The sequence below is a fragment of the Scyliorhinus torazame genome, chromosome 16 (genome assembly GCF_047496885.1).
Source record: "Scyliorhinus torazame isolate Kashiwa2021f chromosome 16, sScyTor2.1, whole genome shotgun sequence".
Lineage (NCBI taxonomy): Eukaryota > Metazoa > Chordata > Chondrichthyes > Carcharhiniformes > Scyliorhinidae > Scyliorhinus > Scyliorhinus torazame.
In genome coordinates this window covers 179,809,817-179,833,246 of record NC_092722.1, presented here as the reverse complement: position 1 = coordinate 179,833,246, position 23,430 = coordinate 179,809,817, and the positions used below count along the sequence as shown (strand labels likewise).

Here is a 23,430-nt window from a genome sequence, read left to right as displayed (position 1 = left end):
AACACAGGTGGAGAAGGTAGTCAAGAAGGCATACAGCATGCTTGCCTTCATTGGCCGGGGCATTGAGTATAAGAATTGGCAAGTCATGTTGCAGCTGTATAGAACCTTAGTTAGGCCACACTTGGAGTATAGTGTTCAATTCTGGTCGCCACACTACCAGAAGGGTGTGGAGGCTTTAGAGAGGGTGCAGAAGAGATTTACCAGGTTGTTGCCTGGTATGGAGGGCATTAGCTATGAGGAGCGGTTGAATAAACTTGGTTTGTACTCACTGGAACGACAGAGGTTGAGGGTGACCTGATAGAGGTCTACAAAATTATGAGGGGCATAGACAGAGTGGATAGTCAGAGGCTTTTCCCCCGGGTAGAGGGGTCAATTACTAGGGGGCATAGGTTTAAGGTGCGAGGGACAAGGTTTAGAGTAGATGTACGAGGCAAGTTTTTTACACAGAGTGTGGTGGGTGCCTGGAACTCGCTACCGGAGGAGGTGGTGGAAGCAGGGACGATAGTGACATTTAAGGGGCATCTTGACAAACACATGAATAGGATGGGAATAGAGGTATACGGACCCAGGAAGTGTAGAAGATTGTAGTTTAGTCGGGCAGCATGGTCGGCACGGGCTTGGAGGGCCAAAGGGCCTGTTCCTGTGCTGTACCTTTCTTTGTTCTTTGTTACGTGGAGAAAGCAGGATTGGGCTATTGAGTTGGATGATCAGGCGTGATCGTGATAAATGGCGGAGCAGGCTCGAAGGGCCAAAAGGCCTCTTCCTGCTCCTATCTTCTGTGTATGTATGTATCTATGTTCTGATGTTCTTTTAGGGATCCCCCATGCACTGCACTGAGAGGAGGACAAGCATTGTCTCCTCTGCTGGTGTGAGCACCTTGAGATCTGGGGCTGGTTTAGCACAGAGGGCTAAACATCTGGCTTGTAATGCAGAACAATGCCAGTAGAACGGGTTCAATTCCCGTACCGGCTTCCCTGGACAAAGAACAAAGAAAATTACAGCACAGGACCAGGCCCTTCGGCCCTCCCAACCTGCGCCGATCCAGATCCTTTATCTAAACCTGTCGCCTACTTTCCAAGGATCTACTTCCCTCTGTTCCCCGCCCGTTCATATATCTGTCTAGATGCATCTTGAATGAAGCTATCGTGCCCGCCTCTACCACCTCCGCTGGCAAAGCGTACCAGGCACCCACCACCCTCTGCGTAAAAAACTTTCCACGCACATCTCCCTTAAACTTTCCCCCTCTCATCTTGAAATCGTGACCCCTTGTAATTGACACCCCCACTCTTGGAAAAAGCTTGTTGCTATCCACCCTGTCCATACCTCTCATAATTTTGTAGACCTCAATCAGGCCCCCCTTCAATCTCCGTCTTTCCAACGAAAACAATCCTAATCTACTCAGCCTTTCTTCATAGCTAGCACTCTTCATACCAGGCAACGTCCTGGTGAACCTCCTCTGCACCCTCTCTAAAGCATCCACATCCTTCTGGTAATGTGGCGACCAGAACTGCACACAGTATTCTAAATGTGGCCTAACCAAAGTCCTATACAACTGTAACATGACCTGCCGACTCTTGTACTCAATACCCCGTCCGATGAAGGCAAGCATGCTGTATGCCTTCTTGGCCACTCTATCGACCTGCGTTGCCACCTTCAGGGTACAATGGACCTGAAATCCCAGATCTCTCTGTACATCAATTTTCACCAGGACTCTTCCATTGACCGTCTAGTCTGCTCTTGAATTAGATCTTCCAAAATGCATCACCTCGCATTTGCCTGGATTGAACTCCATCTGCCATTTCTCTGCCCAACTCTCCAATCTATCTATATTTTGCTGTATTCTCTGACAGTCCTCCTCGCTATCTGCAACTCCACCAATCTTAGTATCATCTGCAAACTTGCTGATCAGACCACCTATACCTTCGTCCAGATCATTTATGTATATCACAAACACGAGCACGGAACCCTGCGGAACACCACTAGTCACCTTTCTCTATTTTGAGACACTCCTTTCCACCACTACTTTCTGTCTCCTGTTGCCCAGCCAGTTCTTTATCCATCTAGCTAGTACACCCTGAACCCCATATGACTTCACTTTTTCCATCAACCTGCCATGGGAAACTTTATCAAACGCCTTACTGAAGTCCATGTATATGACATCTACAGCCCTTCCCTCATCAATTAACCTTGTCACTTCCTCAAAGAATTTTATTAGGTTTGTGAGACATGACCTTCCCTGCACAAAACCATGCTGCCTATCACTGATAAGTCTGTTTTCTTCCAAATGTGAATAGATCCTATCCCTCAGTATCTTCTCCAACAGTTTGCCTACCACTGACGTCAAGCTCACAAGTCTATAATTCCCTGGATTATCCCTGCTACCCTTCTTAAACAAAGGGACAACATTAGCAATTCTCCAGTCCTCTGGGACCTCACCCTTGCTCAAGGATGCTGCAAAGATATCTGTTAAGGCCCCAGCTATTTCGTCCCTCGCTTCCCTCAGTAACCTGGGATAGATTCCATTGGACCTGGGGACTTGTCCACCTTAATGCCTTTTAGAATACCCAAAATTTCCCCCTTCCTTATGCCGACTTGACCTAGAGTATTTAAACATCCATCCCTAGCCTCAACATCAGTCATGTCCCTCTCCTTGGTGAATACAGATGCAAAGTACTCATTAAGAATCTCACCCATTTCCTCTGACTCCACGCATAAATTCCCTCTTTTGTCTTTGAGTGGGCCAATCCTTTCTCTAGTTACCCTCTTGCTCCTTATATACGAATAAAAGGCTTTGGGATTTTCCTTAACCCTATTAGCCAAAGATATTTCATGAACCCTTTTAGCCCTCTTTATTGCGCGTTTGAGATTTGTCCTACATTCCCGATATTCCTCCAAAGCTTCATCAGTTTTAAGTCGCCTAGATCTTATTTATGCTTCCTTTTTCATTTTAGCTAGTCTCACAATTCCACCCGTCATCCATGGTTCCCTAATTTTGCCATTTGTATCCCTCATTTTCACAGGGACATGTCTGTCCTGCACTCTAATCAACCTTTCCTTAAAAGACTCCCACATTTCAAATGTGGATTTACCCTTAAACAGCTGCTCCCAATCCACATTCCCTAGCTCCTGCCGAATTTTGTTATACTTGGCCTTTCCCCAATTTAGCACTCTTCCTTTAGGACCACTCTCGTCTTTGTCCATGAGTATTCTAAAACTTACGGAATTGTGATCGCTATTCCCAAAGTAATCACCAACTGAAACTTCAACCACCTGGCCGGGATCATTCACCAATATCAGGTCCAATATCAGTCCTTCCCGAGTTGGACTATTTACATACTGCTCTAAAAAAACTCTCCTGGATGCTCTTTACAAATTCTGCTCCATCTACGCCTCCAACACTACATGAGTCCCATTCAATGTTGGGGAAGTTAAAATCTCCCATCACGACCACCCTATTGCTCCTATATTTTTTTATAATCTGTCTACATATTTGTACCTCTACTTCATGCTCGCTTTTGGGAGGCCTGTAGTAAAGTCCCAACAATGTTACTGCACCCTTCCTATTTCTTAGCTCTACCCATATTGCCTCAGTGCTCGAATCCTCCATCGTGCCCTCTTTAATCACAGCTGTGATATCATCTCTGACCAGTAATGCAACTTCTCTATCCCTCCTGAAGCATCTATACCCTGGGATATTTAGTTGCCAGTCTTGCCCTTCCATCATCCAAGTCTCAGTAATACCAATAACATCATATTCCCAGGTACTAATCCAAGCCCTATGTTCATCTGCCTTACCTGCTACACTTCTCGCATTGAAACAAATGCACCTCAGACCACCTGTCCCTTTGCGTTCATCATCTCTTCCCTGTCTACTCTTCCCCTTAGTCACATTGAGTTTATTATCTAGTACCTTACTGGCTTTAGTTTCTGCCTTTTTACTGACCTCTAACTTCCTAATCTGGTTCCCATCCCCCTGCCACATTAGTTTAAAACCTCCCCAACAGTGTTAGCAAAAGCATGCCCGAGGACATTGGTTCCAGTCCCCCTGCCCAGGTGTAGACCATCCGATTTGTAATGGTCCCACTGCATCCAGAACCGGTTCCAATGTCCCAAAAATATGAACCCCTCCCTCCTACACCATCTCTCAAGCCACGTATTCATTCTGACTATTCTTGAATTTCTACTCTGACTGTCTCGTGGCACTGGTAGCAATTCTGAGATTACGATCTTTGAGGTCCTACTTTTTAACTTATCTCCTAACTCCCTAAATTCTGATTGTAGGACCTCGTCCGTGTTTTTTACCTATATCGTTGGTGCCTATATGCACCACGACAACTGGCTGTTCACCCTCCCCCTTCAGTATGTCCTGCAGCCGATCTGAGACATCCCTGACCCGTGCACCCGGGAGGCAACATACCATTCGGGAATCTCGTTTTCGACCACAGAAACACCTGTCTACTCCCCTTACGATTGACTCCTCTATGACTATAGCCCTGCCAGTCTTTTTCCTGCCCTTCTGTGTAGCAGAGCCAGCCACGGTGCCATGAGCCTGGCTACTACTGCCTTCCCCTGGTGAGTCATTTCCCCAACAGTATCCAAAACGGTATACCTGTTTTGGAGGGAGATGACCGCAGGGGACACCTGCACTGCCTTCCTGCTCTTTCTCTGCCTTTTGGTCACCCATTCCCTGTCTCCCTCACCAATCCTAATCTGCGGTGTGACCAACTCACAACGTGCTACCAATGACTTTCTCAGCATCGCGGATACTCCAAAGTGAGTCCATCCGCAGCTCCAGAGCCGTCATGCGGTCTAACAGGAGCTGCAGCTGGACACATTTCCCGCACATGAAGGAGTCAGGGGCATCGGCCGCGTCCCTGAACTCCCACATTGAGCACGAGGAGCATAACATGGGTCTGGGATCTCCTGCCATTTTTACACTTTACCTTAACTGATTAAAAATATAATATCAAATAATGAATAAGTGAAAGGAATAATGATTTTACTTACCAATCTCAATACTTACCAACACATGAAGTGTTAAATTTCTCCCAGCTACTGCTAATTGGAGCACTTTCCTTACCAGCCAATCAGGTCACTGCTTTGCTGTGCTGTCACTCTTCAAGGTAAGTTTTTAAAGAGGTAAACTTACCTTCCCGACAGACCCCTGGCCACTGCCCCCACCAAAAATCTGAAGGCTGCTTCTCCTGCAAGATAAGTTTTTAAAGAGGTAAACTTACCTTCACGACAGACCCCTGCTCCCGCCGAAAATCTGAAGGCCGCTTCTCCTATAGCTGTGTCCCCGCCGCTCTCCTCGCGCTCTTTTATCCTGTGTCCCCGCCGCTCTCCTTGCGCTCTTTTATCCTGTGTCACCGCCGCTCTCCTCGCGCTCTTTCACTGTGTCCCCGCCGCTCTCCTCGCGCTCTTTTATCCTGTGTCTCCGCCGATCTTCTCGCGCTCTTTCACTGTGCCCCCGCCGCTCTCCTTGCACTCTTTTATCCTGTGTCTCTGCCGCTCTCCGCGCTCTTTCATTGTGTCCCCGCCGCTCTCCTCGCGCTCTTTTATCCTGTGTCTCCGCCGCTTTCCTTGCGCTCTTTTATCCTGTGTCTCCGCTGCTCTCCTTGCGCTCTTTCATGGTGCTGGAATGTGGCGGCTAGGGGCTTTTCACAGTAACTTCATTGAAGCCTACTTGTGACAATAAGCGATTATTATTATTATTGGATCCAGTGCTCCTGCTTTGCTGTTTGTACAAAGGCACCTTTCCAATGTTCTTGTCCATGTCCTGTTTGGTCAATTTACCAAAGTGATGCCACTCAAGCTCTAATCTAATCTCACTACATGAGGCAGTGGAGAGGGAGCAGTGGATGCTGGTCCTAGATACACCAGATTTCGTCCTCGGCATCTCATGCATAACTCAACCCAATCCTCTTGAGAGGGTGAGCTCCTCTTTATTCTCAATCACAAGCTTTGCTGCTGTACAATTTCCTGCTGTATTTGCTAGTAATCTCAAGGGTTTATGCCCCTAACAATCACCCCCTTTTCAGATTATTAAGCTTTATTGTTAAAAAGAACTAATCGGCCAGTTTGCAGAACTATAATCTGAATTTACTGTCAGTATAAAATCGTCATGTTGGGAGGTAGACAATGGCAAGGCAAAGGCAGTTTGCCCTTCCCTTACCCCTCCCGCCTTGGGGGTCAGTTTAGCTCACTTGGCTGGACAGCTGGTTTATGGTGCAGAGCAAGGCCAACAGCATGGGTTCAATTCTCATACCAGCCGAGGTTATTTACGCCTTCTCAACCTTGCCTCTCGCCTGAGGTGTGGTGACCCTCAGGTTAAATCACCACCAGTCAGCTCTCCCCCTCAAAGGGGAAAGCAGCCTATGGTCATCTGGGACAATGGTGACTTTATTTACTTAATTATCCCTCCCGCCCACCCTCGCTTTGTCCCGCAAGAGGTTGTGGTCCTTTAGAGATTGTGGGCGTGATCCAATGGCCACGTTGTGCCAGAAAAGCAGCTCACCCGCGGTGAGCCAGGAGACGTCGCTCCCAGGATCTACCCGGCTCACAACGCTTTGCGAGATCCAACGCAAATCTGCATATTAGAGCAAACCAGTTAGTCTCATTCTAATGTGCAGATTCCTGAGGTACCTGAGGTTATGGGATTCATCTTCTTTGCCTCAGAAACCTCGGGCTAGCGCCATCAACACTGGTTCCCACAAACGGAGACTATACGGAGTGGCACTCGTGGGGGTCTCCCAGGGGACCAGAGGCCCCCAGCTGCATGCCCTCGTGGCAGGGTGGTGGCCTGGCTGGTGGCTTCTGGTGCCACCTTAGCACCCTGGCAATGCCAGAGAGTCCAGGTAGCATTGCCAGCTGGCCTGTGCACTGCCAGGGTGTCATTCTTTGCATGCGCATGAGTGGGCTGATGGTGCCCTGCATGGCCGTTGGGGGGGCGGGTTGCGGATCGGGGTGCCATTTAAAAATGGTGACCATTGAGAGCTGACCCAAAACACAAATTCTGGTTGAATCCAGAATCTCTGGCTGGGTGAATTTCCCAAGGCCAAAAGACAACCAACGTGTCGAAGGTTTGCAAGTTGAAATGATGGTACTCCTGACTCTGAAGTGAGGATGCTCCACAAGGATAATAAGAGATCGGTGTTCTTATCTTCTGCGACCATTGCTGCCTGTCACTGTTATGGCTGGTGGATTTTTCTATGTGGCGTCACATCGTGTGCTGCCCAACTTTGCAAGTGCTGCACTCAATCTTCACTCTCACATCTGCCAAACCCCTCGAGAATTGAGCAGCAATTACTACACTTCCAGTCATCCATTGAGCAGCCATATACTATCAAGCATAAACAGTCGGGGTGGCGAGAGAATCTTAAAGTAATAAACCATTTCGTCATGGTATTGCACAAGTATCCACTTACCTGTAGGAAAACAAATTTCACCTTTCATTCACCTCACTGCAGTCCCAGTCTAAAGGCAGGGCTGAATAATTACCAGCAGCAAGCAGAGTTTGAGATGAGTCTCATCCTCCTTGCCATGGATTTTAATCAAACATCAACGGTTTTCAAATTGCAGATTGGTCAGGCACCAGGGACAGCAGTCAGCTACTTGCATTGTTTTCCAAAGACCTTGGAATTAGGACATTATCTCAAATAACAGGCACACACATGATGCTCCTAAATAAGAATGTTATTTGTAATCGCCCAGTAGCGATACTTGACTTTAGATCCCAGTTAAAAAGGTAGGATTGAAAGATTGGAGTGCCACCACTCAAGCGAGTGTTTGACATGAAGTCACTGACCGTCGGTCGGCAACACAACAGAAAGTGAAATGGAGCAATGATCGAGCACTATTGAGCACAATATGGGTTCCTCACTCGGTAAGTCTTTAATCTTCAACGCTCTGTCATGAATCTATGGAAATTAGGGGCGTTACCAAATGGCAGGAGCAAAAGGTCGAAGGCAAGTCAATCTCATTGGCCCCACTGGATTCTTCAAGGCCATTTGCAAAGAGATATCAGATATTTATGAGCAGTCTTTCCCGTCGGCACCTTGTCTGGAGAGATGTGCCATAGTGGTGATGGCAGTGGACTAACAATCCAGATATCCAGGTTGTGAGGACACGGGTTGTGAGGATAGGACAGCTGGTGGAATGTAAATTCAATTAATAAATCTCTATTGAAAGCTGATCCCAGTGATGGTGGCTTTGACAATTATCATCGATTGTCGTAAAAACCCATCTGATTCATTTAGGGACAGAAATCTGCCATCCTTACCTGGTCTGGCCTACATGTGACTCCAGACTCACAGAAATAGGATTGACTCTTTTTTAAAAATAAATTGAGAGTACCCAATTCATTTTTTCCAATTAGGGGGCAATTTAGCGTGGCCAATCCACCTACCCTGCACATCTTTTGGGTTGTGGGGCCGAAGCCCACACAATCACGGGGAGAACGTGCAAACTCCACACGGACAGTGACCCAGGGCCGGGATCGAACCTGGGACCTCCGCGCGGTGAAAATATGGTTGACTCTTAACTGTGCCCTGCAATGGCCCAGCAAGCCACTTAGCTCAAGGGCAATTAAGGATGGGCAATAACGGCTGGCCTTGTTAGCAACACTTGTAATCCCATGAAAGAGTTTAATGGGGCTTTTGGGATCTATATTCTTACTTATTTTTTAAGTAAGAATACTTTTCCAACAGAGCCCAGTGTTCCCGTCTAATCCTCGGTGTCCCTCTGTAGAGATTCGACAAGAACTGGCATTTATAGAGAACCCTTAACACAGAAAACCACGCCATGGTGCCTTGTATCAGTGTTAAAAGGTTTGAATGTGAACAGGCATCAGAGCTAAATGCAAGTTTCTTCCCTCACATTAATCTACATCATTGAGCGGAACTGGGGAGAAGATGGTTTCAGTGCAGGAGAGGATTCTTGAACTGTTTAAAAGTCGTGCACGAACGGTGCCGGTATATTCCTTCAATATTTTATATGGACAGCAAGCTTACTGAGGCATCAACCTGCAAGAGCATTGATTGATTGACGCATTCTTTTTCTGGGTTACTATTTTTCCCTCTCACCTGTCACACTGTTCTCGCCCCCTGATGCTTCAGTAAGCTTTGCCAGCCCTTCCGAAATATTAAGCGAGTGTGAGACAGCAAGACAGTTTCTAATCGCTCCAGGGCTCGTCCCCTGCACTAGATTTATCTCTACTCAACGCTCCAATTGTTTCGCTTTTGACTCTTCTTGCAATTTCAACTTCTGCTCGTATTAATATTTATCAAAACGCCGCCAGTGAAGCCTCCCGCTGCACCCTGACTGAGTCTCGGCCACATTGGAGATCACATTGGAGAGCAGACACAAACCCAGGTAGCTTCGGGGGGGGGGGGGGGGAAGTGGTCTGGGCCCCTCTCACTGGCAGAACCTTGAGAAACACGTTAACTAGACTGTGACTCTGCAAATGTAATAGCAACACAGTATCCTCTGGCATAAAATCATCAAACACCATTTTGCTATCCGTTTAAGTCAAAAGCAACCGTAAATTGGGCGAACGAATTCCGGAAATTTCAATTCCCCAAAGGGGAAAGTGGTTCCTTCGACACCACCTTATAATGAAATGATTAATGGCGTTGAAAAATCAATGATTTCTGCCTCAGTGCATGTTGTGACCAGATTAAAGCCCGTGACTTCTTAACCTAATGGCACAATAGTGTCTCGCAACTGTAACTGGCGGGGAACCCTTGCTCTCAGACGCATATGTTCGTTTAAGTGCCTTTTTGTGGCACAGCTATTTCAACGTTGGCCAAAACAAATGAAGTGCCAGGGTTTTTTTTCAATTGAACCGTCAATAATCTCAGCAGCTGCCTTTTGCAATAAACTTTTATACTTCCTCTGGGCACAATTATGATTTATACACTGAAAAAGAGCAACAACAACAAAAAAAAATCAGCAACTCTTCCTCGTGCAGATTAAATGCCTCAGCCTTTCGACCTCCTGCAGGAGACATTTTATTATCTGCAGGCATATACGGTTGATCGCTTAATAATTTACCCAAATAAGTGAAGGAAGGAAGTCCTTGCAATCATATCGTACCTCAGAATGTCCCAAACTGGTTCCCAAACAATTAAGAGCTTTGTGACGTGCTGTTGTAATGGAGGACAATATGGCAGCTAATTTATGCACTGGAAGATCCCACACACAGCAACAAGGTGAAGGACCAATTACACTTGAGGTGCGTGGTTGAAGAGTTAATGTTGGCCGGAACTCCTGGAGGACTCCCCTGTGCCTCTTTGGAACAGAGCCATGGGGTGTAGAGAGGGCCACCAGGCCTGTTTACTGGCTAATTATGCCTCACTCTCTCTGCACTGGAGTAACTGGATGAACCAAAATGGAAAACAAAGTAAGTAGTGTCCACTTCTGACCACGTGAAAGTCAAAGTTGTGGCTCAACACCTACAGAACTGGATTTGAATCCAGTCTACAGGAATGGGGATAAAGTCTCCTTACTTTGTCTCAAGGTAAACTCCGACATCTAATGAATTAATCAGTTTTCAATGCACGGCATAGAACATGGCAAAACTACGGCACACATTGGCCGGAATTCTCCAGCCGTTGCAATTCCCCTTTCCCGTGGCAGGTTTCCCGGCGGCGTGGGGTACCTTCAATGGGAAATCCCACTGGCAGGTGGCGGGAAGAGAGAATAGGGACGGCAGCAAACAGCGCACGGCCGAAGAACACGTGGCTAGGAGGCTGGAGAATCCAACCCGTTATATTACTAGTCTCATTCAGCTGAGTTAAAAAGATAGCTGAGGTGACCATGTTGTAGTGTGAGTATGCTTCTCAGTTTTGGGATTGCAGTCAACTGAACCAAAGGGATCTTTACTATACAACTAGTGGATGCGACAGCTGTCTTGAGTGTACATGATAGTGATATGAATTCAATTTACAAAAGGATCTTTAACGTAGGAAAGAAATGGACATGAATGGAAAGAAAAATGGTAAGATGTTGGCCACCAAAGTTTTGGCCTCAATCAGTTTTTTGGGAAAGTTTTACAAGAAGAGGGGGTTTAGGGCAGGAATGCAGGGAGTATGGACCGAGGTAATGACCACCAATAATGGGGCGGAGAGAGGGGGTGTGGGTGTGGAGATACAATAGAAGCTGGAACCAGAGATGCCGAGGATGGGTCAGGAATGAATGAGAATGCAGGGGGAGGAGGGAGTGGAACCATGGGAGGGATTAAATGGAAAAAAAGTGAGAATTTTAAATCAGAAGCATTGAGAGTATCAGTGGATGTCAGGGAGGATCGGGATGTTGAGAGAAGGGCCTTAGGACAGGATGTTCCACCCCGTCACCTCCCGCGACGTGTTTTGCAGCATTGGAGGTGACCCATCATTGGCCGTTGGGGGCAACCTCCAGTGCCGCCACTGTCAATAGGGTTTCCCATTTTTCACACCTTTCAAAGCCAGGGAACCCGTGACAGGTGGGCGCCGTCGGTGGGACCGGAAGACCCTACCAACCGGCGATGCCGGAAAATCCCACCCCTCAGTGTGGGAGAGGATGCAGACAAGCGCAATAATTGGTTCAAACATTTGGAAAATCTTCCATTCTCCGGCATAACATCACTCGCCTTGTGCGTCGGAAAGCTCAGGCGCAAGCTGAGATCATGAACGGTAACCTGTACGTTAATCTTGACTTTAAAACCCATTTTGATGTTGCAGGAAACAATCCAACAGTAACTGAAAATGAGAGCACAAAAGAGATTCCAAGCTACGTTTAACAATGGGACTGCTGAATCCACATTGGAGTTGGACTTTTCTATCCTACAACACACAAGGTTTTAGCTTTAAAACTGTGCATGTGGATGGTGAGGACACAGATTGCTTATTGTAACTATTTGGATAAAAGAAAAAAATCTTTTTTATTCCTTTAACAAAAAAAAGAAAAAAAAAACAATTTTCTTGTAAATTAAACAAAAGAATGTGGTGGCTCGATGCTGAAAACACATACAGTACATTCAATCTAAGAGGTAATACAGTTACACAAAAGAGCACACTTACTTGAAAGTGGTATAGCATCGGACAAGGTACCTTCTCACTTCCCCTTGGACTTTATTGACATTGCATTTCCAGCTTCTTCAGCCAGTCATATACTGAAGAGTTTTGGCAGAGTCTTAAAGGGGAAATTGTTACTGCTTGCAGGGAGTTTGGTCAGCAGGGATTGAAGGCTATTGGCTAAAAGAATCAATCTCTTTTTAGTCAGTGTGACCTGGAATGCACTGCCTGAGAAGGAAGCAGATTCAGTTGTAACTTTCAAAAGGGAATGGGATATCTACTTGAAGAAGATCAAGTGCAGGGCTATAGGGAAAGATTAAGGGGCAGTGGGACTAATTGGATAGCTCTTTTAGACATCTCGCACATGATGGGCAGAATGGCCTCTTTCTATGCTGTGTACAATTCTTTGATTTCTCCAGTCGCCAATACAGTTTCAACACCCCCGACCCCAACTGCCACAATTAAATCGTTGTGAAGGATCCAGGGCATAATGCACGGCACCACATAACGATAAAGGCACAATGGAAGACTAGGTTAATTGAGGAGTCGTGATTAAGAAAGGTGGAAACCTTGGCTTTAATCTCCTTTGGAATAGGCACTCACAATGCTTAGTCCTCAAAGTATTACTGCTCCCATTCGCACATACTGCCTGATTCAATTGTCAGCGCAAGCCGCCAACTTTCAAATGTGGGTTTCTTTAATTACCGACAAAACCAATTTCACCCAGGTACTGGCTGCTCCAATCACCAGCAGAAGCTTGGCCAACTCTCAGATACTTTCCATCTAATCGCTGATCCAGTTCGCACATGTTTCCAAATCAATGGCTCCCCAGATGACAGTCCTACCTTCCTACGAGCAGTTCCCGGGCTCTGGTGGCCATATGGACACAGGGCACCAACACACCTGAATGACAACACATCTTGATGAAGTATTACCTTTTAATCAGAGTGTACTGTAATATGCTGCATGCTTACAAGAAACTGCACCGACTGTACACCACTGGTGTGCTTAGTTTTCTTGTTTCAGTTGCATATTGTACTGTTAAAAAGCATTGGTTACATTATAGATCAGTTCACAGAATTGGACTCAAGATTTCATAAGAACAAAGAGGAAAGAGGTATATAAAAGTCTGGGGTAACTATTTGACTCACCATGTTTCACTACGCTGTGCCAGTCAAAAGTATCGGCCGGAATTTTCCGGGTGTTGGAATTTACTTTCCCCGCAGGCAGCACACTCCCACCAACGGGTTTCGCGGTGGTGTGGGGTGGTTACAATGAGAAATTCCATTGACAAGTGGCGGCAACGAATGACACGCCACCGAGAAACACAAGGCTGGGGGGGCTAGAGATCCCAACACAACATCAATATTTCAATTGCAGAAAAAACTCGGTAGTTTGGAATCAAACACATTAACTGAACATTAATATGAAGCAAGGACCTGGAAGTAGTATTTTAACCCACAATGAAGAATAACTGACAACTTCTGGTTTGGGATGGCACCCAAGGTTGGGTCAATAAGTGGCAGTGTTGAGGTTGGAGAAAATCACGCACATTCCACAACAGGTTTGAACTTTAAATGTATATTTTTGGTACAGGTATTAATTTAGAAATGGGAATTACTAAGAGGCAGATCTGGATCTTGCAATGAAGGCTCATACCTTATCCCAAAGTGTAATTTTAAGGCCAATATAAAACAAAGCAACTTGAACTTGTCAAAGAAAACTAATTGGCAACGTGATTATAAGAAGTAGGTTATCAATGGAAGATATGACACCATGATTGGCAGTTTCTGATGTCAGCTTGTGAGGAGAGATGAGCTGCTTCAGCCTTATCTTTCATAACCATTTTTTTAAAACCAGGAGACAAAATGACTGTAGATTGTTCTGGAGGCAATTCAAGAAGGTGGATATTTCAGAACGGCTTATAAAAATGTATTAATTGCCAAAATTGAATCACCCGGTTTAATTCACATCTAGCTTTAGGCAGTCCACGAGGTTGTACCCCGAAAATAAGACATGTTCAGAAATATGTTGCAGGTCAGTCAGCATCTGTAAAGAGAAAGGTAAACATTTAAGAGAAATGGTTTAAGTGTGTAGCCTCCAAGGGCAGCACGATGGCGCAGTAGTTAGCACTGCTGCATCACAACACCGAGGTCCCAGGTTCGATCCCGACTCTGGGTCACTGTCTGAGTGGAGTTTGCACATTCTCCCCGTGTTTGCATGGGTTTCGTCCCCACAACCCAAAGATGTGCAGGGTAGGTTGATTGGCCATGCTAAATTGCCCCTTAATTGGAAAAAATAAATTGAGTACTCTAAATTTATTTTTAAAAAGTGTGTATCCTCCATTGAATAGTGTGGAATGCAGAACTTGACCCAACTCTTCAACCTATAAGCCATTTCAGACAATCAAGGGTTTTATATACGGAAAGACATATTTCCACCCGACCTTGATGTTTCTCAATTCACAAAAATAAGTCAAGGAAGCCTTCTATCTTAGATTAAATTGTGGGCACTTACAATTTGTGCAGGATAATATTATGTTTGCCCATTTCTATCCTTCAATTGGAGGTCTTGTGGCATGGGGGATAGGGTCCCTGAACCAGAAGCTTCGAGTTTGGGTCCCATTCCAGCACTTCAGGGCCAGGGAAGATGTGTTCATAACACGGTCAAACAGGATGTGTATCAACCTGCAAAAAAAACCCTCCCAGCGCACCAATGGCTGGTGGTAAGAGCGGGAGAGGCTCGTGGTCAGCCAGGCCTGATGTGGAGTGGCGTCCCTCATGTTATAAGCCCCTGGTGGCAAACTAGTGACCTGCTCCAGGAATTAATATCTATAGAAACGGATGAGGACTGCCTTAGTGCACACTAAGTTAAGACACACTCACAAAGCATGCCCTGATTTCAGGGTCTCTTTGTAACTGAGAGCGACTGAATATTTTAAATTGCCTTTTCAAGCACAAACAGTGTGGGTGAGATCGTGCCTCACACTGCCTCCATCTTTGCACAATATCATTTCAGTTCCTGACAATGTACTTGCCCTCCTTCAAAAAGCTAGATTGCACCAGACTCCAACTTTCCTCACCTAAACCCGTGCTAATTGACCTAAGTAAACACCTCATTCAAAATCAGATTACGTTTTGTCTTAAAAATTGAGGGGAATCTCTTACTTGGAAGCATCGTGCACCCACCTCTCTTGTGCCAAATGATAAGCAGCCTGGTTATATTCAAAAATGAATTTCAAAATGGTAAGTCTCTAGTTGTGGCCAAACACAGTGTGGAATCTATTGAATCGGGACATGAGTGAGATTGTGCGCATAGTTTATACAGAGAAAGAGCGAAAGAAAACCTGCACGCTATGTCTAATTAAATCAGCTGATCTATAGTCATTTTGAATCTGTTAAAAAATTATATTATATGTACTTTTATACAAGAATTTGAACCTGTTATTAAAAAAATGAAATTGCACACAGATATGGAATAAATCATACATTTTGTATTACTGTAACTTATATCTTTGAAATGTGCAAAGCATTTGAGGACAGCTGTAAAATATTAGGAATTTTTTGCCATTGTCTTGACTGTTTTGCTAATATTGAAGGTAAGCTGATCCTTTCTCCCCATACTCCTGCAGTCTCTCAGAACAGAGAAGAGCGCTCTCCTTGGTTTTGCTTCCCGCATGCCACGACAAGAATGCGAGAATCGGCAAGGGTTCACCAGCCGCCAGTCAGAAATTCACCTTGCCCCTCCATCTATTTGAAGTGGTAGTGTCGTTGTAGCACTCGCGGAATTGGCCAGGAAACCTGGCTTCCCAAGTTGTGGAGGAAGGACTCTGCAGATGGCAGCGGGCGGGCAACACTTTGACGCCTCCTGCTCAGGTGGCAGTGAAGTGCCACAGCATTGGCCACTGCCTTTGAATAGCCCTTGGGGTTTTCCTGTTGCACATTTTTAGAAGGTAAATTAAGGTTAAAAAAATGTGGCTGTGTTGACCTCCCAGGCGTCCTGGCCATAGCGTTGCAGCTTCTTCTCCATGACCAGGCAGTTGAGTTAGTCATTTCAACTTGCTTCCCCACAAGCCTCTGAATCAGTCACACACATCAGAAGGATATTTCATGTAGTACCTGTGTGTGGCATTCCAATAAGTATCAGCTTGATATAAAATAGAAAGCCCTTTAACAGAAGATTGCGTCAAACATCAATGGTGGCACAGTAGTTATCACTGCTGCCTTAGAGCACCAGGGACCCAGGTTCAATTCCGTCCTTGGGTGAGTGTCTGTGTGGAGTTTGCACGTTCTCCCCGTGTCTATGTGAGTTTTGTCCAAGTGCTCCGGGTTCCTCCCACCGTCCAAAGATGTGCGCGATAGGTGGATTGGCCAATGTTAAAATTTCCCCTTAGTATCCAGGGATGAACAAGTTAGGTTACGGAGATAGGATGGGGGCGTGGGTCTGGGTAGGGTGCTCTTTCAGAGGGTCGGTGCAACCTCGATCGGCTGAATGGGCTTCTGCACTGTAGGGATTCTATGGCTGCATGGATCAATGCTGTGTGAAACAGATCAGAAATTCTCACAGTTCAGTGGCCATTGGCAACTCCAGTCTGAGTTAACACATGAATTCCAAACACAACTCGCTGTAAATGGGGGAAATATGATCAACTGACATGATTCAGAGTTAGTGAAATTGAAAAGTCAAAAGGACCTAGATAAGTGTAGCCAATAAAATTGAAAAGGAACGTTGGCATTGTTGCTAATTTACACAGCTAATCAATCGCTCAATAATCAAGGACAGGGTCAATGAGGATGCATAATTGCATATTTCACGGATGTATTCACTCTGCAGGGTGAGCGTAGGAGCATAATCAACAAAAAGAGACCATTTAGTCCCCTCAATCTCTCCAACATTCTATTAGATCAAAGCTGATGTGCCTCGCAACTTGATTTTCCCACCTTTGCTCTACATTCCTTGAATTTATCCCAAACAAAAATGTATCCCTCTGAGTTTTGAAATCTCCTGGCATCCGTAGCCTAGAATGCAATTTTTACAAATCAGGTTCTAGCTCGTTCTATTTTAGAGAATGCGCTACCAACATTAAACCAAAATCCAGTCAATTTGCAATGTTATTTGAAGTGCATCGTTTTAATATGGCGTCAGTAATTGTAGCTTGGAAGTGCACACACTGCTTCAACAATTCGATACATTCAGCACTTACACACAAACACATCAGCTTGTTAGTGGTCAACCTGCATTTAAGGATCTGTAAAATTCACGGCAATGTTGGTCAAATTTAAATATTCTGAGGCTTGGGTTGGCATAACAAAATTAATTTGTACTGATGGGCACTTCAAGAGGCCCAGTATAATAGACATTTCAATCTGGTTCGCGTGATGCTGATGTTGGAACTAATCTACGCAGAGAGACTATGGTGACAATTCAGGAAACGTCAGAAGGCACAAGTGCTTCAGGAGCCCTTTAACCCTCAGGTAATTGAATGACTGGCGCAGTGACACAGCAAATACTTCAGAGCAATAATTGCCCCCTGCAATACGTTACCAGAGCTGGCCATGCCGTCGCTGGGAATCGATCGCACAAAAAGAACAGGCGCTCCCACACAGAGGGACTGGTTTAGCACAGTGGGCTAAACAGCTGGCTTGTAATGCAGAACAATGCCAGCAGCGCGGGTTCAATTCCCGTACCGGCCTCCCCGAGCAGGTGCCGGAATGTGGCGACTAGGGGCTTTTCACAGTAACTTCATTGAAGCCTACTTGTGCCAATAAGCAATTATTACATTATTACAGTGCAAAGACAGGAAAATGAAGACATTGAAAACCCAAGCTCCTTAGCTCACACTTGCTCGCGAATGAAGTTTATTGGTGTTGCTGCAGTATTTTGGAACATTGCTAGGAAGCAGTGAAACATAATGAAAGCAAAGGGGAAGCAGAATTATCTGAGAGAAGACATTTTTCTTCAGAGAATGCTGAAAGAAATGTTTGATGTAATTGTGGGGGTGATCCAAATACTATCAGTTAGCCCATACTCTGCTGTTGGGAGCATGCAATTCCCTGAACGAGGCCTACCGACCTGAGCTTTGGTGGGTCTCCCTCCTGCCAATGGTTCAAAAGTTAAAGGTTCACATCAGCAACGTGCGTGCAAGCCCCCACGAGAAAAAATATCAGCAGTCAGGCTGGAGTGGAGCAACAAAATAGAAACTCATACAGGTTAGCCCAATGGTTTCTAAGTTAAACACCAATCAATGCATTGAATCCTTAATCCCACACTCTTTAGAAATGACAGACCAGGATGTTATAGTTGTCCTGGTGCAGCCAAACGGCATTAGGCCCAACAGACCTTCCCCGTTTTGCATCTAGCTGTCTTGCCAACCCACTTATATCATTTGCTTCCCTGCCAATGTTTGCCCCATGCCGATGTTATCCCTTTTGTGTTCAATATTCCAACCTGAATTCCCCATTTGCTCCGAATTGCCAAATGGAGGCCAAACCAAGGATCAACCTTGTTTTGTTAAAGAGTGTTTTGTGCATTTGAATGCTGTCTCTGGTTGTCTGCTGCAGTTGTATGGTCAAGTGTCAGTGACCCTTACCTTTTGTTATCGAGCTAATATGATCATTGAATCCTGTTTTATAACGGTAGGGACAAATAATCTGTCACCAGGTTTTTTTAAAAATGGACTCTGCATAGGTGGACTTTCTAATTGATTTGTGTTGGACACCAGCCCGTGCCAATAATCAGAGTGTGGTACTGTGCCTACTGCTGTGATACAGTGTTTTGCATTTGTCAAAGCTTTCCCTGGTTGTTTTGCTGCTTTAACCATGACTGTATTTATTAAACAGGCCAAAACCCTACAAAAAATGTCTGTTGTGCACGAATCGCATTTCAATTAAACGTAGATTTTTTTTTGTAATACCTGACATTCTGAAGTGGAATATTTGCTGTTGTGTCACGTTGCATTTTATTCAATATATACACAGTGCCAAGGATATAAGACTGTGACAAACACTGCACTGCCTGTCTGAGGAGTGCAGGGCTCCTCATTTCCACGTCATCAGGGTTATATTTAAAACATTAGCAAGGCGAGGGACCACCTGGCAGAACGAGGCCCAGCGCTCCTCTAGATTCAGGACCCAAGTTCAAAGAGAAGCTCGACAGATGGGAAGTTGGTGTCTTTTCGCTCCGACCAGCTGCTAAGGTTCCAAGCCAAGCCAGTTGGGCCAGTCTCAGCGGCACAATGGGGCTTTGAAACGTTAGCATGGCACGGTGCCAACTTGACAGTCAACATTCGAAACAAAACCCACTTGGGCTGAGTGCAAGGGGGGGCTCTCATCGTGTGCTCTCACACTGTCATTTTGCCGCAAAGAAAGATGTACAGCATGAGGTAAACAAAAGGGCTGGTGCATTGTCAAGGATGTTTACTAAAGATTACCACGAACCCATGGGGCGACTATTGTCCTTTTCTGAACACATCCTCAGAGATGGTTTATGCATAATTAATACACAGCCAGTCTGGCACCTGCAGGCGATTTTTAGAATACAAATTATTGGAAAAAAATAAAATGCGCACATGTTTATTTTAGTGAAAAGTAGCACACTCCCAATTCCTTAAACAGTCCTGCAAAAGTATAAGCACGTTTACAGGCCAGGTTTGTTTTTCATATTCATTCTTGGAATGTCAGCGTTGCTGGCAAGGTCACCATTTATTGCCCATCCAGAATAGACTTCAAAAATATGGTGGTGAGTCTGTTTGAGCCACTGTGGTCCGTAGGGGGAAGATGCTCTCACAGTGCCATTGGGTAGAACATTCCGGAATGTTGCTCCAGTGACGATGAAGTAAAAGGCAAATCCACAACAGGCAACAGTGCAAGGAAAAAATTGCATCAGTTGGTTGTCAGTCCACAGCACGATATGACCTATTTCTGACTGGTCGCAATGTCCCATAATGGGAATAGTGCAGTACCAGCAGAAGGGGAGAGTGTTTGGCATAGCGCCAGGCAGATGCCAGCTCAAAATGGCCTGCGAAATGACCTGAAGGCATCCACTCACTGCAAGTGAGGTCTCATTCACAAAAAAATGGCCAATTTGGTGCCCCAATGCAGTTTGCTGGTCTCTCCCTGGTCTTAATGTTCTTGCCTCGACTCGTGAAATGAAATGAAATTAAAATCGCTTATTGTCACAAGTAGACTCCAAATGAAGTTACTGTGAAAAGCCCCTGGTCGCCACATTCCGGCGCCTGTTCGGGGAGGCTGGTACGGGAATTGAACCGTGCTGCTGGCCTGCCTTGGTCTGCTGTCAAAGCCAGCGATTTAGCCCTGTGCTAAACCAGCCCCTATCGTGATATCAAAGGTGCACAATTACTTGGATACTGCCCGTTAAACATGATACACCTTTATTAATACCACTAAGCAACAGCACATACTCACAAGCTGAGTTCGTAACCCTGCGAGCCGGAGTTCACTTCAGTGGTCAATCTGCCGACAAGGTCTCCATGCGCGTCTTCCATGTGGCTGACAAAACTCTATCCACTGCAGCAATGTATCTGTTTTTTTGCTCTGACCTTCTGTCATACATTTTGACTTTGCATGAGGCCATGCTTGAAGGGATAGAACCTGACTCCGCTTTGTTATCTCTGACACTATTATCAATCCCCAGCCTGGTACAGAGAGACATCTTTACTTCCTCTATTCCCCTTATTACAAGCACAAAAGGGGGTGATACAAGTGGTGACGATAATTTACTTACCTTTTTTTCCAGCTGTGTCTGGAGGTCCTTTAAGGACCTCAGATTAGGCCGGTAGAAAGCCCGAAAAATGAAGCAGAGGATGACCGCCATGTGCTCTGCCCAGTTGAAGCCAAATTTGGCTGAGAGGGCCCGAATGCAGATGTTCAGCATTACGTACATTCGTTATAAGCAGGTAGTGTTTGAATGTGTGGGTCTAAGTGATGACGTCTGGATTTGGACCCCAAGGCCCTAATTTTATACTCCAAAAAAGTGGAATAATGGAAACCAATTTCTTTCCCAAGGACATTTTAACCCCTGGAGTTGGAGATCGAAGGCAACCCGGATCAATAGGATAAAACTCTTCATTGGCTGTAAGGATCCTACAGGTTTGGAAATCCGCAATTCAGTTCCCGTTGGACGTGGGCATGTAGCATAAAGCTATCCCAAATTTAGGATTAATCATCATCAATCTGTTTCAGAAGCCTAGCAAGTTGGCTGGCATCCCCCCCCCCCCCCCCCCCCCACCTCTCTCTCGCACCTCGGTGGGATTCCCACAGTGGACATGGCTCACCAAAGTCAACGGCAGTTCCCATAGCTCACCCACCCCACTGCCGGGAAACTCATGTGGGGTGGGGGGGGGGGGGGACTTTGGCAGGACCGGAAGATCCCGCTGGCAGGAATAGCCAGGCATTCCCACCCAATGAGCATTAGAAAGGTCATGGAAGGAATCCCATGCTCCAAGGGTTGAGGGGTTTCCTTTCTGAGGTTGTCACTGAGGTATATTGTTTGGACAGAGTTCGGAGGGGTGGGCATTATTCAGTGCTTATAATCTACCCTCGGGATCTTAATGTTGAACAGGATGCCTAAAGTGGGAAGAGTTCCATTCACAAATGCTAACACCTCTTGTTTCCGAAGTTCACAGAGAGGAAAAGGGACCATGAAGATGAGGGTACTGTTCTAATATCACTGTTCGGACGCACTGATGGGGCAAAGCAAAGGAAGATCCCCAGGGGGAGGGGGGGGGGGGGGGGGGCTTGATACGGTCAATGCTGAGAGGCTGTTTTCCCCTTTGGAATTTTCTATCCCAGAGGCCTCAGGCATTGAGAATAGTCAAGCCAGATTGACAGTTTTGAAAGAGATGAATCGAACAGAGCTGGAAAGTGGAGTTGAGATCAAAGATCATTATTGAATGGCAGAGCAGGTTCGAGGGATGGTGTGACCTCTTTCCCCTCCTATTTAGTCGGCTCCTACTTTGATTCTTCTCATGCTTCTGATGATGTGGGAGTGAAAGGTGCTGATGTCAGTTGTCCACATGATGGCTCACCACCCAGTACTGACCCCTGCAACCCTGTGCTCAAGCAATGAATATGATAATGCAAGACTGAGAGTCAATTAAAAGGCGATTTAAAATATCTGCAACCAGCCATCGCTCCCTGCCAATTAGGCTGACTAAGCAGCTGACTGTCACTCTCCTCGGCTGCGTGCCTCCTCGCCAATCCTGTGCAGCTTCAATAAAGCATCCAGTTTTGTACCTGTCCATCAACAGCAGAGGGGAAACGGAGTTCTGCGGGTTCACGGGATTACTGCTTATCATCCATTAGTGCCCACACTGTGCATTTCTGCTGTAAGTGAAGAAGTCTTCAGAAATTGCGAATGATTACATTCAATTAATGTCCAGTCACTAGATGACATCAACTATTCAACACAGTAGGTTTAGTGCTGTGGGCCGTGGTTAACCAAATAAGAGCTGTGATTTGGATTTACAAGGATGGAGCAATGCTTCATGGGTGTTAGGTAATTGCGGAAAGTAAGGTCTACCTTTAGATCAGACGTTTTGCAAGCGAAGGACACCTCCAAGCGCTTCATAACCAGTGAGGTACTGCTGAGGCGTAGGCACGGCAAGATCCCACAAACAGCACCGAGATCATGAGCAGAGGATCGGCATCAGTGAGGTTGATCGCGAGGTAAATACTGGTACAGGTCACAGGGATAGGGAGCACAGAAGCCATGGAGTGATTGAACACAGAGAGAAGAATCTTAAAACCCAGCCGTTGGCTCACTGAGTTGGTGCCATGGGCAACGGCTGCCAGGAAAATCTGCCCCAAATACATTCTTGGCTGCAGATATGAGTATTTCAACGAAAGCCTTTCCAGCCACTTGACTTGAATACAAAGCATGATGCCAACAGAAAGCGTGATGGAGAGGGGTGTGTGTGTGGGGGGGGGGGGGGGGGGGGGGCGGGATTGCCAGCTCGTATTCCATCTGTGAATGGATCTGTCCAAATTTGAGCATTGACAACTATTGGCTTGGCACAAAGGCTTGTCTCCAATACAGTGAGTTGAAACCAATTGTGAATGGACAGCTCTCCTGGCTAAAAGCATTTCTATTTGAGAGGCAAAACGTCACTCAAAGGATCTTCTTGGCTTGGCGTGGATAATAAACAGGACAGCGAAAGGTGATTGCATTTCCCAAGATGATTGGAATTAACGTTGGAGGAAAAGAAATGGGCCGCAAAGGTTAGTTTTGGGGGATCAAGGCAGATCACTCAGTAGGATTCATAGAAGTGACAGAGCAGAGAACTGGCAAATGACCAGAAGTTATGTGAAGTTATGTGAAGTTCCCAAGCAGAAATAAAGTTGGCCATGGATGTATCAAA

The 23,430-nt window shown here is 45.8% G+C and overlaps 1 protein-coding gene across 1 annotated transcript in view; it reads left to right on the top strand.

Annotated features, from left to right (window-relative positions):
- Positions 1–18,970, top strand: part of LOC140393265 (VPS10 domain-containing receptor SorCS1-like) — a 1,354,213-nt gene extending 1,335,243 nt beyond the window's left edge. The window contains exon 27 of the mRNA XM_072479549.1: positions 11,721–18,970. Within this exon, the coding sequence (XP_072335650.1) occupies positions 11,721–11,779 (59 nt within the window). The 3' untranslated portion in view covers positions 11,780–18,970. The remainder of the gene's footprint in view (positions 1–11,720) is intronic.
- The last annotated feature ends 4,460 nt before the right edge of the window (positions 18,971–23,430 follow it).